At 37.6% G+C, this 18,674-nt stretch overlaps 2 protein-coding genes across 2 annotated transcripts; both read right to left on the bottom strand.

Moving 5' to 3' along the window:
* Positions 1-1,589: 1,589 nt before the first annotated feature.
* Positions 1,590-10,126, bottom strand: LOC140147362 (15-hydroxyprostaglandin dehydrogenase [NAD(+)]-like). Its single transcript, XM_072169139.1, has 7 exons — positions 10,034-10,126; positions 7,658-7,784; positions 7,404-7,510; positions 6,784-6,865; positions 5,037-5,113; positions 3,705-3,856; positions 1,590-2,890 (listed from the first exon to the last, which is right to left on the bottom strand). The coding sequence occupies exons 1-7, from the start codon at positions 10,124-10,126 to the stop codon at positions 2,695-2,697; spliced, it is 834 nt and encodes a 277-aa protein (XP_072025240.1). The 3' UTR covers positions 1,590-2,694.
* A 1,476-nt stretch (positions 10,127-11,602) lies between these two features.
* Positions 11,603-17,848, bottom strand: LOC140148835 (15-hydroxyprostaglandin dehydrogenase [NAD(+)]-like). The gene is made up of 7 exons (XM_072170910.1): positions 17,726-17,848; positions 16,189-16,315; positions 15,827-15,933; positions 15,221-15,302; positions 14,866-14,942; positions 13,951-14,102; positions 11,603-12,790 (listed from the first exon to the last, which is right to left on the bottom strand). The coding sequence occupies exons 1-7, from the start codon at positions 17,816-17,818 to the stop codon at positions 12,595-12,597; spliced, it is 834 nt and encodes a 277-aa protein (XP_072027011.1). The 5' UTR covers positions 17,819-17,848; the 3' UTR covers positions 11,603-12,594.
* Positions 17,849-18,674: the final 826 nt, after the last annotated feature.

The following is an 18,674-nucleotide window of genomic DNA, read 5'->3' as shown; positions in this document are numbered from 1 at the left end:
TAATTATTTTGGCTAAATGTGATGCGATCAAGCAAAATCAGTCGGAACTCGGCAATAATAAATTTTCAGTTTCTTACAGAATAGTAAAAAGCATTTACATAGCTGGAGTTTGCAGAAAACCCCATTGAAATTAAACAACCAGTTCCAAAGATATGAGCAATTAAAGAGTTTCCAAAACAATAAGAAACAAAAGGAAACATTTCCTTTGTTTGGCTATGTCTCAAAATCAATATTTCCGAGTTCCGACTGATTTTGCTTGATCGCATCACAAATATCCTTCTTGTCAAGAAATGTTTAGCAAGTCGATATAGTTCACTGATCATTTCGGATAAGCCTAACAAACCTACGAATTCATTCACCCACCAGCACACACCGACATCGCCCGGTTAATAATTACATTATACAACCAGAGACACTGAAATGAATACATGGGATCGATACACGTAAATGTGCTATGCACGATTGATATTCAGACGATAAATCTTTGGATACCGGGGTGGAAAATGATGAATATCTCCCGTAAATGATTTCGTATAAAGAAACCAGATGTGGTTCCTTGCACTTGAATATATATTTTGAACAGATATGATAGTCGTTAGTTTGCGCTTTGAGAGAGTAGCTTGCGTCTTGAGCTGAAAAAGTGACCAAAATTCAAGATTTTAAATAGCGCAGCGTAGACCCTCGTGGAGGTAGTCTCGGGCCAGACTGTATGTGGCTATCACGAACATACAGGATCGACGAGTGTCAGACCGACTGACACAAACTGGCTGTGTAGGAGACTATCGTAGAGGCAGTCTATAAGCAGATGACAATGGCGAATGTATGCTCGCTGACCGTACAGAGGTCAGTCACAGGCTAATGTCATTAGCCTTAGTCGGATGTCCTTCAGCCCACTATGCATTTAAAAACTATTAAACAGGTGGGAACACAATGGCCATTCGTGGCTGTGGATTCAACCTACCATGGCGTTTTCTGCCATGAAGATATCGGGGCGATGACACTGTGCACCATAACTCGTGAATGCAACATGTTCAGATACTGCACAGGCTCAAAAATTTATCCCAGCAAAACATTATAATTGCTGAACACAATCTGCACAGTATTCTTATTTGGCGCGGTTTTTAAAACCACGGACTCTCAGCAAAACATGACGCGAGTGCATACTGAAGGACAAAGAACAATGCAAACTGCTGAATAAACGTTTCGTATGACGTCAATTGTCACTTTAAAAATTGTCCATTACATATTCCGCTGTTTCTGTTTTTCACTTCATATTTACATATTATTCGATCATTATATTATTTTATCGTGTTTATAGCACTTTTAAGTCATGACTTTCTTTGAAAAAAACCCTGGAAATATATAGTTGGCTTCATATTGCAAACGGCTGGAAAACTTGGTTTTGCAGTGCAAGGATTGGAAATACAGTAATACATAAGTCTGTTTAGAATAGATACCATGCTTTAAGCTGCACATTTGGATAATTTCATTAAATACGCATTGTATTGATATGAAAGTGCATTTATACATTTTTGAAAGATGTTGATATTATAATAGTAATCAAATGATATAAATACATGTTGTGCAGCGAAAAAGCTTTCAAATTCCTCAGATAGTTAAGCAATCCCAATATTATGTAAAGCTACTGTGTATCCCTTTTTATGATATTGTTATCCAGGCCACCTTCCATGCATTCATAATGTCATAGTTTCAATGCCATGGTCATTGGTGGTGGCGATATACCCGGGCTATATAATTATACAGAGTAAATTATCCCATGTCTAAAAGTTATTGCATTTATGGACAGGGGCTCAGATGTGAGCTACCTTTCAACCCACCCATCAGGTATCTACTACACCCAGCACAGAAAGTAACTTCTCAGTTTTGTAAGGGATGAAATCAAAATTCGACCAGCAGTTGATTAGCGGTTCCGTCCGGTTGCTATTGTTAAACAATGACAACCGGTCGAGTTTTGATTTCATCCCTAAGTCGTTTAATAATAAAACAAAAATCCGAAGTAAACATTTTTATACGGGATTTGTCTTCTTTAATTTAACACCTCATTTGTGATAAAAGTGTTTGTTGTCAAGTTGTACTTGAACATGAACGAGGGATATCACGACACGGGTTGTATCCTGGAAAATGATCATTTCATGAACTCATACTTTCTGTGCTGTGCAAGGTCCATTTACAATGTCGTCAACGAACACTTTTGATTTGGATGATAATGGACTTCCTGGCCCTAAATCCCCGTCGTATCATGCTCAATATTAACGAATGGGGTGTCATAATGGTAATGCCATCAATTCGGCAAGTCGTGGTGCAAGACGGGTGCAAAATGATGCTTAAAAGCCGCTTATATAGTTGAATATGCATACCAGTAAATTTTAAAGTTAGAAATGTTAGAGGCTCAATACCTACTCCCAATATTTCTAAGTCTGTGTTTCTTGTTCGGTGTGGCAAGCAATTATTGGGAGGGAGCAAAAATTTCATAATTTATTGGTCCAGGGGTGAAGCATCATTCGTTATAGTGTGAACCCTTCCGCATTGCATGTCTTATATAATACAAAATTATCATGCAGGTAGGTACATATTATAGTACATATATAGGTTTGGTAAATCATATCAAATTCATATTGAATCAGATGGGATTGATCACGTGTCATCTTATCTATGCAATGTACTTGTTTATTTTTATTTGGCGGCACTTAGTGGTGTAGCAAGAGCATGGAAGGCAGCATCTGTTTCCATTCCAAGAACTTCTTTCCTAAATCTAGCATTGCTGTCTTCTACCAGTACGATATCATTGTCACCATCGGGAATGAAGATGGCTTGACCATTATGGTCTTCTTCTATGGCTTTCAGGAAGGCCTTGGCGACGTCATCTGTCCTGATGAGGAAAATGACCAAAACAAAACATAACAGTGAATGTCAAGTAGGCATGTTTTAATTGATAATTCAGTTCAATATGTGTGAAACACTGAAAACCCAATATGTATGAATGCAGCTTGAATGGGCTAGTCCAGTCCATGACCTTAATCGTGGGAGATGAAGGTCATGCTGGTCATGTCTTCCATTGGGGGTGTAGGCCAGCGAAGTTTCTATATGAAAGCACAGAGCGGGCAACAATTATTCGCGATACTCGGCGATATTTTGATGAAGTATACATGAATGCCTTCGCGCGAAATTGCGAATTAATTTTTTCATCACAGCTTCTCGCGAAGTGGCGAAGTGGAGTATACATCGGACTTTATCCGTGGTTTGTGACACGTGTAGGATGCAATTTAGCGGTACAAGTTAAAAAAGTAATTTGGATGCCAGAGAACGGTCCATATGGAGATTACAGATCGACTTCTCCATCAAAAGAAGTGCACTCCTTGACAACAAGGTAATAGTGGTTGCCACAACCCCCCCTCCCCTGGCGCTCATAAATCATAAAGCTACTTTGAATTTTTCATTTTCAATTCTAACCTAATAACACCCTTAAAACCTAACCCTGATCACTTTGGCTGATATCGACATGAGTTAACTCAAATCTCTCTTTCATGTAATATAGTTGACCAATTCCAGAATTATATCAAATTCTACATCCTTGGACAGTTTATGCGAGAATTATTCCTCATTATTGCCAACAAAGAAGAACTAATGTTTAAAGTGGTTGAAGTGGCGCGTGGCGAAAGTTTGTTATTTGCTCAAATACTCACGTAATTTTTGGCGCCGCTGCCACAAAATCATTGAACCTTTCCTGGTGTTTTTCTTCGACAACGATTGACGGCAACAAATTTGTTCCATCTACTCCGACTGGACACAAACAGTTTATCCTGATTTTCTTTGACAGAGCAGTGGGATCAAAACTCTACAAAAAGATTGTAAACGTGTTTTGATTTAATTTGATGACATTATTCCAACTTCAATGTAACGTACTATTTTTTATAGAGGCCGCATCGGTCTATCTGCTCTAGTTAAGCTTTTCGTGCATCATTTTAGACAAAGGTGCCAGCCGGGTTAGAATTAATCATTAGAGTCTCATCTTGCTGTTGAACCCGGCCTGTAAAGTGACGTGAGCTGAGATATTTGGGTTGAAAATGCAGTTTTTGTGATTTTTTTAAAACCCAAAATGCCAATTATTAAAACAGATATAACTTTGAAAAGTAAAATAAGTATGAACTTCATATTTGCTGTGAGGAATACATGTCACATGTATTAAGCAATATTTGTTAACAAAAAAAATTATCTTTATATATTGATGCAATATTTTGGGTGAAATGCATGATTTTAATGTTTTTATTATTACAGCGCGCTAACAAAATGCGTCATAGGGGCAATTGTAATTACGAGCTTATATCCCCGCTAATATATATCATACCATCTTGGAGCCGTATTTATCGCAGTCCCCTTAGCAGCCACTCTATACACACAAACAATGTTTGTATTGAGGGACGGAACCACAGTAGCTGCCAAAGAGACTAAATTCAACTTGTTTCTTTCATATGGTAAGCCTAAAAGGCATTTTCATTAATTTCGTATCATGATTTCAAGTATCCAATTACTTGCACCCAATGCATATAAGTAAACAGTAATAAAATCAAAATCAAGATAGTTGGGTTATTTGTTCTAAGCACGTACTTTTAAACAAATCAGATGCAAAGTTCAAGACAATAACGGGTCCCCTCCGTAGAGGCCGCCCCAAAATATACAATTACCACATGGCCAATTTTTCATAAAAACGGAAATTACATACTGTCATGTAATCTAGTTTATCTCCATATTGCACAAGCAAATAATTGTGCGCAGTTTCCTCTTGAAAAAGAGGATGTTTTTAAACTTTACAGCCTGACTTTACATCAAATTTCGTTACATTATTCATCAACTTCTGGATCACTCTTAGCTTGTGGGGTGGGGGTTGACTGGAAACATAGAAGTGTTAAAAATACTTAAGGTGATTTTAAAATAAGTATCTGCATTTTTAGTCCATATTGTATGTTTATTCAGCCATCTTTCAATGTTTATTAAATGGTAATATGTCGTGAGCTTACCGCCATATTTCTTGAATATCCAATCACAGCTACCTTAGTTGTTGAATACATAGGCCCCAATGGTACCAACGACAAACCTGCAAATTGTTTTGAAAGACAGTGTTTACTCCAACGTTTTAACTGCGTTTTCAATTGCGACGAACTTCTCCGCTGCGATTTTCTGTTCTCAGTAGCTGCGATTTTCCGCTGAAAAGATTTCAGAGGTTTATTCGGTATGTTCGATATTCATTGTATTTCCCGACGTTTAGCGTGGAAGTACTAATTTCCACGGCAAGTTTAGCTGAGTTGGTCCACCATGGGTGGTCTATCATGGATGGTACATAGATTTTAAAATCTATGGTTGGTTGCATAGGAAATAAAAGACAGAGGTACATCAATCACTACATCGGGGTACGACACGTGTGATTGGTTATCTCAGCGTCATACATGATGCAGGTCAGCTCTCCTCCTCCCTCACCAAAAAAAGGAGGAGAGGAGAGGAGAGGAGAGGAGAGGAGAGGAGAGGAGAGCAGAGCAGAGCAGAGCAGAGCAGAGCAGAGCAGAGCAGAGCAGAGCAGAGCAGAGCAGAGCAGAGCAGAGCAGAGCAGAGCAGAGCAGAGCAGAGCAGAGCAGAGCAGAGCAGAGCAGAGCAGAGCAGAGCAGAGCAGAGCAGAGGAGAGCAGAGAAGAGAAGAGAAGAGCAGAGCAGAGAAGAGAAGAGAAGAGAAGAGAAGAGAAGAGAAGAGAAGAGAAGAGAAGAGAAGAGAAGAGAGAAGAGAAGAGAAGAGAAGAGAGAAGAGAAGAGAAGAGAAGAGAAGAGAAGAGAAGAGAAGAGAAGAGAAGAGAAGAGAAGAGAAGAGAAGAGAAGAGAAGAGAAGAGAAGAGAGAGAGAAGAGAAGAGAAGAGAAGAGAAGAGAAGAGAAGAGAAGAGAAGAGAAGAGAAGAGAAGAGAAGAGGGTCAGTCGGAAGTATATGCCTGTGATTATTTTAGGCATTTCTTCAATAATAATATTATAATACTCGCAAATTTGCCCGCCAAATGGCTGCAATTGGGCCTTAATGTTGCAAAATTTGTATAAAAGATATTTACAAAAGTCTTCAATTGAGCCTTCATTTCGCAAAAGTTTCTCACTTCTGAGTGCCCTCATACACCCTCGGTGTAGCGCAAGCGCGACAGTGGCCGATTCGCAGCCATTTTGTAAAAAGTTGTCATTAATTTTTGTCTCAAATTGCCCCCCGCCCGACTGCTCTAGATCTGCCACTGACATGAGAATGGTGGAAGTGTAACTTCCATCAACCTATAGTTTCCAGAGCTGTGGTAGGACCCCGGGGTATAATTGAAGACCGAATTAAAAAGACTAGTTTGCAAAGGCGCGGTGTGATTGGTTGCGCAGTACGGCATTTTTGGTCTGGTTGACAGGACGTCATACGCAAACTAGTCTCTTTAATTCGGTCTTCAATTATAGGACGATGGTTGGTATAACTCCTGGATCTGAACTTGTTTCATTGAAGGCAGGTTACCTACAAAACTCATACCCAGCAAACACAAAATAAATCTAGACCTATATAGAAGGGAATGGACGCGGTCCCTCGTAAAATTTGCAAACGCATCCATAATCAGCCAATTTGGTGGTACCTGTCTGTATTTTGTACCATGTTTACAGTCAGTCAAAACAATGCGCCCATTTTCAGTGATTTTTGATCCTGGATCCACCACCTACAATGACCGATACAGATGTGTAAAAGCAATAATTTGGTTTTGTATATACCTGCTGCAGATGCAACGTTCACAATCACTCCATTTTCTTCTAAATTGTCAATAGCAAGTTGAGTGCCATATATAGCTCCATTCTGAATCATTCACAGAGAAAATGGTCAATTATTAAAATTAATATATTAACCTACACTACTTATTCGCAGCTAAATGAGTCAACCTTTTTCTGTGACCGTCTTTATTATATTCATCTTTCTTTCCTCCCCTCCCCTTTCTCCCTCCCCTCCCCATCACTCTTTCTCCCTCTCTTACTCTCTCCCGTACCATTTGTTTGAAGATTTCCTTACATATTTTACTTAATGCCAAATAGATTTTGCACTTTCCGCATTTATCAGTGTCGTACTGTTGGCGGGCCGAATTTATGTGCCGAAAAATTCCGGCAATTGTCGTCTTGACAAGCGAAATACAAAATAATAAGTGAAAGTGCAAAACATCATGCATCAAAAGTAGTATAGATATTTATTCAAGAGAGTTGTCGCACTTTGTTTATTTCAACAATAATGTTATTTTATTTCGGCGTGCCGAAATGCCGGCATTTCTGCTTTTTTTGAAATCCAACGATTTCGGCACTTATGCATTTAGTGGACGTGTTTCGAACGTAAAACCAGTACTTACAATGTTAACTTCAAACATCTTTTCCCAGTTTATTTCGTTCCAGTATCCAGCGTTATTGCATACTATGTGTAGTGCCCCGTATTTGGACTTTGCCAAGTCAAAACCGGCTGAAGACAAAAGGAAGGAAAACAACAACAACAAAGTTAATGAAAATGCGTTGCCCGACTGATGTTGCTTCTTAGTTGTTTGAAACAGTCGTATAAACATCAAGATGTATAATAGTGATTTTGTCAGTATTATTATGTAATTTTCACCTTTCATTTGTTCTTTGTTGGCCACGTCACATTTTTGGAACACTACTTTGCCACTTCCATATTTCTCTTCGAATTCCTTTTGCGTACTCTGCCCATTGTCTTCATTCACGTCAAGGATAACAACACCCTATTATTGAGTACATAAGTGGGACAAGGGCCCAAAATGAGTTATCATATTAAGACCTGTACCGTTGTCATTGAAACATATATCATTTCACATGTATGTTATCATCATCATGGTAATATTAATGTATGTTCATGTAGCGGTACTAAAGATCCCCTGAAGATGGATAGAGTCTGTCTCTAAAACTTTTCCAAATAATAAGATTTTTGTTAATATAAAAGGTTGGGCCCTTCTTCCACTTAGCTATTCAATTATTTATATCAAAAAAAAATATATGTAAATATTTACGGTTAAGTCGCAATTCTATTTTTATGCACACACTGGCCAAAAGTATTGTAATATCGCTTAAGGAAAAGAACTTGAATGTAAGGGAACAACCCCAAAGTTCGATGAATTCCTATAAACGAAAGTCCTTTCGTGGGCGGGCGGGGGGGTCAATAAGTCCGATTACGTTGGTAGAAAGTAGTTAAAAACATCGGCCAAAGTTCAACGTTGACGCTCCTCAGTACTTCAAAGTGGTTTTAAATCAGGTAAATAAATAATTATTATAATAATATTTGAAATATAGGCCTATGTCTGCACGATTTACTGCTTTACTGTATTAAAAAATGTACTTTTATTTGACTGAAAAAGCACACATCAAACATAAACAGAAATGTATATAAATATAAATAAAAGAGAAAATCTTGTGAACTTCTGAAGTGCAAGGTCAAAATAATTATTACTGAACATATTCACCAGGACTGGTATTGAAACATAATAGCACATCAATGCTATTTCTAGTCAATAAAACAGTACTCACTGTGGACGTTTCGAAGTCTACTAGACTCCTTTTTCTACACTATATTGTATATCAGGAGGCAAGACACCACCATGAATAGAGACGAAGGGCAATACAATCACAGTCATGTTTTGACGATCTTCTTCGAAAAAGAACTGGCTACCAGACCGCGTTGCTGAGCAACCAGCATCAGTTGTAAACAGAATCGTCACAACAACAATAGTTTAGAAAAACGAGTCACGTCGAAACGTGTGACAGCACCTCAGACGTATCGAATTGCATTCTGAATACGAAGCATGTCTTTCTGATATCAAATAATTATCATTTTTTTGAAATTCACGATATAATACAAATTTTATGACAAATTATTAAAATTTGATATTTTTCAAATTTTTGATATATAACAGTTCTCGAAATAAATTTTATAAATCTAATGATATATTCTTAAAGTGTATGTAGCTGGGAGGAAAAGCCGACGATCAATTGAAAATTTTGACCTTTTATATTGAAGATATGGATTTTTTCCCCAAAAAGACCTATTTTTTTTTTTTTTTTTTGGAAAAAAAATCCATATCTTCAATACGAAAGTTCAAAATTTTCAATTGATCGTCGGCTTTTCATCCCACCTACATACACTTTAATTATAAATCATCAGATTTATAAAGTTTACTTCAAGTACTGTTAAATATCAAAAATATCAATTTTTAATGATTTGTCATAAAATGTGTATTACATTGCAAATTTCAAAAAATATAAATTATTTGATATCAGAAGGATATTCTTCGTATTCAGAATGCAATTCGATATGTCTGATGTGCTCTAATGTCCCACAATAAATACTGTCCAAACGTTCATACCCTTCCCTTAACTGAACTATAAATAAGAATAATCTGCCATTAAATTAAAACTTAACTTATAAATTAATTTACATAGTTTACAAAATTAAACCAGACAAATAGGTAGAAAATTTAATTATTTTTACTTCAAAATCGTCTGGAAATACCTGTAATAGGGTTCATTGTAAATAAAAATGTGCAGCCCGTGCAGTTTTTCATTGGTTATTTCTGGACCGGCAAGTTCAAAAAGTTGCATATCCCTGCATTGCACATCCCTAAGATGAATGAAGAGTGAGACTCTCAAAATGACAGATTAACAAATACGTTCACATCCAAGACTGATAATTTCTTCTACCCGACAACTTCTCCCCCGGGCTTCTCCCACCACCATTTTTCTTAATACCTCACAGAAACCAATTAATCCATCTGGAGACGTTTGGAGACATGAACTTACATGTTTGATAACCGTCAAGTTTCAAGTTTTTTAATTATCTACACTCTGCAGTCGAAGTCCATATTTTGAAGTATTGCAAACGATCGGCTTCTGCAATATAGCACTTGATATACATTATCCTACACCCAACCTACGGCTGAGAATACACGTCAAACAGGTGTCAAACGTGCCTAATCTTTACCTTCGCTCCTTTTTGCAGCAGATTTTCCGTCAATTTCTTGCCAATTCCGTATGCTCCACCGGTGATTAATCCAACCTTCCCCTCGATGTCCATGATGATGTCGTATGAACAAATCAATAAGGACTATTGATCCGTTTATACTATATACTGGATTCTCACTGCACTGTGGACGTCCTTACAGTAACCGTGACGGGATCACTTGTTCAATACTGTTATCACTTGTTTTCCGCTTTTTGCACATGACTTGTTGAACCTGAATTATTGATATACTCACATAATTCAGGTTCAACAAGTCAAATAATGCGACGTAGTATTTACATGTATTTGAGAATAAATGAAGCTTAGATTATGGTATTTTCTGATACATGACAATAATGACATGCAGATAGCAATGAACTGTTTTTGTAGGATACGGGATAAAACCACCGTGGGATAAAACTGTCATATTGGAAAAACTGTGATGTCATTCATCGTACTGAAGCTGACCAGTTTAGAACACACCAGATGGATCCGAACCCCGGTGGAGGGTTTACTCGGCTTAGCCCTATTTGTAGCCTAAATCTGAAATAAATTATTTTGGCTAAAATGTCCTTCTTGACAAGAAATGTTTAGCAAGTCGATATAGTTCACTGATCATTTCGGATAAGCATTTTCAGTGCAATAAATTTGTCGCCAACAAATCAGTGAATTCATTCACCCACCATCAACCCAACTCGTGAATGCAACATGTTCAGATTCACTGCATAGGCTCAAAAATTTATCCCAGCAAAACAGTAATTGCTGAACACAATCTGCACAGTATTCTTATTTGGCGCGGTTTTTAAAAGCACGGGCTCTCAGCAAAACATGACGCGCGTGCATACTGCCGGGCAAAGAACAATAAAGACTGCCGAACAAACGTTTCGTATGACGTCAAATGTCAGTTTAAAATTGTCTATCACATATTCCACGGCTTCTGTTTTTCACTTCATCTTGTTACTATTATTCATTCTATTTAAAGCAATATTATAACATTTGCTGAGGAGGACGCCCTCACTGATTTTTTTAAAATTCATTTTTTACAAGATTATATTGTACTTTATTAAACCAACATACCCTGCAATAATCAAGACTCTAGGTGCTGTAGTTTTGTCAAAATCCGAGATTTTGTATAAAACGATGGAATCGGCGTTTTATTATTACGATGGAATTATTAGTCGAACGCATACACGATGTTCATAACACACAGTACGTACACGGCGTGCGGGACGGTGATCTACACAACAAAGGGTCGTACCATAACATGACCGAAGGAGTGGTACGTATTGGCGACATTTATGCGCTGGTAGTAAATTCAATTTTCTTTGCTTTGCCGTAGTTGTTCGGCTCAAAAATAAAAGGGATATATCTGACAGTAAAACTAACATTTTATGGCAAAGAAATGCTAATCTATTTTGTATGAAAATGTTATAATATGGCTTTAAGTCATGACTGTCTTTGAAAAAAAACTGGAAATATATAGTTGGCTTCATATTGCAAACGGGTGGGAAAGCTTCGTTTGGCAGTGCAAGGATTGGAAGACAAACAAGCAAGCAAGTAAACAAACAAAAAGAAATATATTTGTGACCTTGAATTTTCAAACTACTGGACCTCAAAGACTGTCAACTTTGTTCATCCCATTTCCAGAATAGCGCCACTTGTGATTTTACCTAGAAACTGGCACGGCGGCTTGAGAAATACATTAAAAATCTGAATAAAAACACAAGAGTCTTTCTCAATCTTGGCAGACTTGGATTCAAGCCTACATATAATACCTGGCACATTTTTTACAAAATCTGCCCCATTTCTTTGATTTTTGATATTGATTTATAGAGACATTATTTGGTGATGTGAAATCTTATCGTACAAATCAAAATTTGTACTTTGAACAATGAACGAGAGATATCACGGCACGGGTGGTATCCCGGGCTGATATCCTGAGTAATGATTATTACATCAACTCATCCTTTCTGTACGATGGCCATTGACAATCCCGTCACTTTTGATTAGGACGAATAATGGACTTCCTGGTCCTAAGTCTTCCGTCATATCATACTCAATTTTCGCAAATGATATTTCATATTAAAGAAGAATTGCTGGGACTTTAGCAATGCCATCAATTCGGCAAACCGTCATCATTTCAAAGGTACAAAATACAGCAGAAAATAAATCCATTGAAGACGGGTGCAAAATGATGTTCAAAAGCCCCTTAATGCGCTTATAATATATATAGATGCTAGAGGCTCAATCCCTACTCCCAATATTTCTAAGTCTTAATTGGTTTCTTGTTCAGTGTGGCAAGCAATTATTGGGAGGGAGCAAACATTTCATAATTTATTGGTCCGGGGGTGAAGCCTCATGCATTCTTTATAGTTTGAACCCTTCATTACATATGTTGTATTTGAATACAAATTTTTTTTTTTCATGAAGGCACACGTGGCACATAGTTTGGGTAAATCATATCAAGTTTGAACCAGAAGGGATTGATCACGTTTCATCTTATCCATGTATAAATGTACTTATTTCACAGAATGTTGTCATTTTTATTTGTCGGCACTTGGTGGCGTAGCAATAGCATGGAAGCCAGCATCTGTTTCCATTCCAAGAACTTCTTTCCTAAATCTAGCATTGCTGTCTTCTGCCAGTACGATGTCTTTGTCACCAGCGGGAATGAACAAAGCTTGTCCTTTGTGGTCTTCTTCTATGGCTTTTAAGAAGGCTTTGGCGACATCATCTGTCCTGATGGGGGAAATGACCAAAACGAAACAGTGAAAGGATAACAGATGATAGAAGAACGATAACCCGTATTGAAATGAACAGACTGATATTTATAGTCTAATCCCTGAAAATGGAATGAACGACATTTACCTTAACGTTCCCTCTGAGGTGATATTTAAGAAATAAAGGGTAATGCGGTTTCCTTCACACCCAAAAAATGTATCCGAATGCAGTAAAACATAATTCCATTAAATAATGGTTGAGGCGTAACCGAACCCATGAAATAATGGATGGGGCGTAACCGAACCCATGAAATAATGGGTAAGGCGTAACCGAACCCATTAAATAATGGGTGGGGTGTAACCGAACCCATTATATAATGGGTGAGGCGTAACCGAACCCATTAAATAATGGGTAAGGCGGGCGTAACCGAACCCATTAAATAATGTGTGAGGTGTAACCGAACCCATTAATAATGTGTGAGGTGTAACCGAACCCATTCTGTAAACGTTTTTACTGCCGAGGGCATATTATCTCGGTGTAAAAGATAATATATGCATGGTCGTTTGGAAATCGCAAGCTCTCTATTAAACCTTTTAGGGGTAAAATTTCCAAACGGCTCGCCAAAAATCGCTTGCCCCCCCTCTCGGCCCGCCAAAAATCGCTTGCCCCCCCCTCTCGGCCCGCAAAAAAATCTTTGCCCCCCCCCTTTGAACATGCCAAATTTTGGGATCCCAATTTGCAAACTTTAAATGGTCTATATGTATGTTGCGAGCGCAGCGAGCAGGAAAATTTGCATATTTAAGCGTTTCCGTACTGTTTTCTTAAGCCTTTTAGAGCGTTTTATTAAAAGGCGCCCCGTGAATGTGTGCCAAAAATCGCTTGCCCCCCCTCTCGGCTTGCCAAAATTGCTTGCCCCCCCTTTTGGCTCGCCAAAATTTCTTGCCCCCCAATTTTACCCTCCCCCAGGGCTCATAATTATTGCACAGCCCCTAAATGAAACTGACTTAACACAACATCATTATCAAACTTCTTTTAATGTGGTGTATATTAGGAATTCAACAGTTATTGTAAACTCACTTTTTTAGGAGTTTTTGGAGAATCATTAACCGGTTATTTCTAACATGGAGCAATATTTCAAATTTGGTAAAGGTTTTATTAACTTCTCTATTGATACTCACGTTATTCGGGGCCACATTGCCATGAAAGCGGTGAAGATTTCCTTATGTTTTTCTTCAACAATAGTTGATGGTAACAAATTCGTCCCATCCACTGCGCTTGGACACAAACAGTTTATCCTGATCTTCTTTGCCAGAGTAGTCGGATCAAAATGCTACAAAATCGATTTAAAATAACATGTTTCGACTTCACTGTAGCCCAGTATTGAAAATATATGCGTATATACATGCCAGTATTAATATTAGGAAGTAAAATCAAGGCATTTTGAATGTATTGTATCAGGGCAGTCATGACAGGATGTAACAGATGCTGACATTGATTTTTGATAATGGTCTAGTAAGTTTGGCAGAATCATAAGACAAATCGCCGGAAGACAAATTCAGGTTTGTAGGGAATGCGTGAAAAAGGTTATTTTGTAACACATAAATACATAGCCCGTCAAAAGACTACTTGTTTGAAATTGTTTAACTTGAGACCCTCTTGAGAGCCACCTTGGATAGGTCAAGAAGGGTATCACGTAATTGTAAAATAACGAAAGCGAGGTCATGAAGGGTATCACGTGATTTTTACAATAACGAAAGAGAGGAGAAGAAGGTAGTGATATCGATATTCATCCATCAACGACAGGAAAGTGCCAATTATAGGGAATGGTATTTTGCACAATGTCCATTTATATTTATCATGTTTATATCTACCGCCAGTCAGTGGTACTAGCTTTGAAGTTCAACGTATTCAGCGTAAGCTTAACGTTTCTTGTGTGTGTACATACTTTTACGCGCGCGATCAAAGTGGCGCATATGTACACGCAAGAAACAATGCTAAGCTAACGCAGCACACGCTGAACACGCTATAGTGCCGCTGACTGGAGGCAGATATGTAGACTATCAATGTCGATTAAACTGCAGCAGGAAACTTACCGCCATATTTCTTGAATATCCAATCACTGCTACCTTAGTTGTCGCGTACATAGGAGCCAATGGTACCAACCCCAAACCTGCAAATTGTTATTAAAGTCAAAAGTCAGTGTTTACTCCCAACGTTTTACTGCGCTTTCCATTCATTTTTTTTTTGTTCTTTGACATTTCGCGAATTTCTTTTTGCCCGCAATGAACTTTGAAATTAGCATCACGTTTGTCGTAACCATGGTAACGGAACATTAATTATGTGAGTTTGCATGATCTGATTGGTTATTTCAACTCAGAGATATCAACTTTGATGGAATTACAGATGTGCAAAAAGGAATTATATACAATAATTTGGTTTGGGAAATACCTGCAACAGACGCAATGTTAATAATCACTCCGCTTTCTTCTAAATTGTCAATAGCGAGTTGAGTGCCATATATAACTCCATTCTGAAACGATCGCAGAGAAATATAGTCAATAATAATAATTTGAAATATTTACTTATGCCTAGATTATATTCATTCACAACTAAGTGAGCGAACAATTCTCTTTTCTTCTCCTGGACTCTTTCTTTGTTTGTCCCCTCTATCTTTTACCCGGGTTTTGTTGTTAAAGAATCTCGTATAAAGTACTATACAAACCAATTTGGATTGTGCACTTGCCGCATATTCATCATTAGTTTTATGTGCCGTTCTGAAGCTTGCCAAATATATGGCGCTGACAAAATCCCAGCATTCGCTGTGTATTTACGATCAAAATACAAAACGCAAGCATCAAACAAATTATACAACAAACAATGCATATTTATGCAAGAGAGCCGCGATTCGAGCATTTCAACAATAATTTCCATTTTATTTCAGCGTGCCGAAAATGCCAACATTTCCGCTGGGTATGTTGTCAAATGCCGGCATGTTTAACCGCAGCACCGATGGCCGATGCATTTGGGTAAGAGTATTTCGATGGTAACACTTACAATGTTTACTTCAAACATCTTTTCCCAGTTGACTTCGTTCCAGAATCCAGCGTTATTGCATACTATGTGTAGTGCCCCGTATTTGGACTTCGCCAATTCAAAACCGGCTGAAGACAAAAGCCAAAAGAAAGAAAACAACAACAACAACATCATTAATTAAATGCTTCAATTTTTCACATATGCAGTAATGTAGGCTTGAGATGTATACATACACGAGTATTTAGTCTGTAAAATATTAGTGTATAACATAGGCTTGTATCCCGGCGGATGGGAATAAGCAAAGTGTGTCGAGGCTTCTGGGTTTATGCCTTTGCGTAGCACCCTATCAAAACCACTGCGTTTTACCGGTTTTTTATTGTCACCTTTCATTTGTTCTTTTTTGGTCACGTCACATTTTTGGAACACCACTTTGCCACTGCCATATTTCTCTTCTAATTCCTTCTGTGTGCTCTGCCCATTGTCTTCATTCACGTCGAGGATAACAACACCCTATAGAAATGAAGAGAGGAAACGTTATTTGAAATTATCAGTTTTATGTTTATGGTTATGTCTTGATGCATATAGTCGCGATTTTCTCTTTAAATTGTAATATAGTTTTTGTGTATAAATTATTTTTATACTTTTATTCCGCCAAGCTAGCTGGAAGCAAAATTATCATATAGTTTTATTCCCTTTATTTTTGTTTTGTTGATATAATAAAGTACTAGCGTATTTTATGTTGTCACTCTTTTCCTTTGAAATTCTCAACTTTGATAAAGCAGTGAGGCATATACCTTAAAATGTGGTTTGTGTCGTTATGGGGGAGGGCACTCAATATACATGATATAATGAGGTTTGCATTAATATATGCGGACCTTAATACCCCATATTTGTCCTATTTGCCCCTTAAAGATTGTTTTTTTGTAAAATAAAATCATCACCAAAGGACCCCCTTTTCGCAACCAAAGATCGCCATTTTTGAGCATTGCCCCTTGAAAGACCCGTTTTTCACACAAGTTTGCCTTGCCTTCATGTTGAAAGTTCCGGCCGCACATTAATGCATATGTCACTTTATTATTCGAGCATCTCCACCGGGTTGTTATCAGTAATTTTTATTTTTCATTTGAGTCAATGACTTTATTGGCTTTCAGTCCAAGGGTTGTATCTACTTATAGCCTTGGTTGATATAAACTCTGTGATATCTATAATAATACGATTAAGTAGGTAACATGGTTATATATAACTGTCAAAATGTTAATGTCAATGCAAACCCACGTTTGGTGAAAGTGTCACATGAGTCTTCTCTATATTTCCTATAATAGATCACGAGTCAGGGACTTATCGGTATGTCTAATAACCGCCAAGTTTCTCAAACAAATATTCCCTAGAAGCTCATATAGTCCATATTTGGAGTGTAAACGATCAGTTTCTGTAATATTAAAAGGGCATTTCGTGATCCACAGCCTCATCCCCCCACTTTTCTCAAAAAATGTTGAGATTTTTATATCACTGGAAACCTCTGGCTACATAATGTTTATGTACAAAATATTTCTTGCAGATTAATTCGTTTAGCAAAGATATCGTGAAATTTGAATTTCGTTCTGGTGCACCAGAACGAAATTACAACGTATTGTCCATGGAGCACTGTAATACACATAATCATGCATAACTCGCAAACGCAATATAGGAATCAACTGAAATTTTGGGAATATGCTTTTTTCGTGGATATGTACTGAAAAATGTCATAAAAAGAGGATGCTAGGATCACGAAATACTCCTTTAAGTTGTATTCCCAATCCTATATAGGACGAACCATGATTTCAGCGGTTATTTATACCGTGATTTTAACGATGAAGATGATAGTGCTTAAAGATAACTACGGCTGATAATTGTAACATCAAACGTGCCTGTTTTAATTACCTTTGCTCCTTTTTGCAGCAGATTCTCCGTCAATTTCTTTCCAATTCCGTATGCTCCACCGGTGATTAATCCAACCTTCCCTTTGATGTCCATGCTGATGTAGGCTATACCGTATGAAGGAAGGTCTATATATCTATACTATTCTCACCACACTGGATTCTAACTGGGATTCACACGTCCTTACAGATAGTAATCACGGAACTTGGACTACGTCCATTATGTATTTAAGTATGAACCTTAGATCCAGCTTTGATAGTATCTTCCGATACTGGCATGCAGATAGCAATGAACTTTTTCTGTGCTTATTTATTGAATAATTCTAATTTGGGATTTATCGGAGTAAAATCTCGACTACGGACATTGCATTTTGTGCAGGCAACTTGCCCAGGGACTTTGCCCGGGAACATTAAAGGTCCGTGACCCGATCGACAGCCTCACCCACATTTGTAATCATCAAAAATGATATCATTGTATCAGAAGAAAGCTCATATCTTTCTCATTACCCCAGTGACATTTAATGCCCGAGATATGTTTCATTAAAATGGTGTGAACAAAAACGTAATGATTTGTGGTTACCACACCGGAAGTGTAAGTACTATAATATGGGATATTGTTATAAACCCTTCTGCTTCCCATATCAAAACCACTGCAGCAATGCAACTCAAAAAACTCAATATATATCAGTGACCTTGAGCTGTCAGTCATACACGGCATTTTATTTCGATTCAATCCAACCACAAGAACAAAGAGAGAGTTTAACTTTCGCACCAACCCATAGCGCCGCAAACTCCGCATATAAACATCTACCAAAAGTAATTATCCCCTTTAGATAATGGTCATTATTCATAAACAGTTGATCGTATGCCAAATTTGGAATATGCAGTTGAAAGAAAATCTATTGCTGCGCATTATGACATCTCATTTGTTGCAATGGTCCCAATATTGATAT

Source organism: Amphiura filiformis, chromosome 3 (genome assembly GCF_039555335.1).
Source record: "Amphiura filiformis chromosome 3, Afil_fr2py, whole genome shotgun sequence".
Lineage (NCBI taxonomy): Eukaryota > Metazoa > Echinodermata > Ophiuroidea > Amphilepidida > Amphiuridae > Amphiura > Amphiura filiformis.
This window is presented reverse-complemented; position numbering and strand designations above follow the sequence as displayed.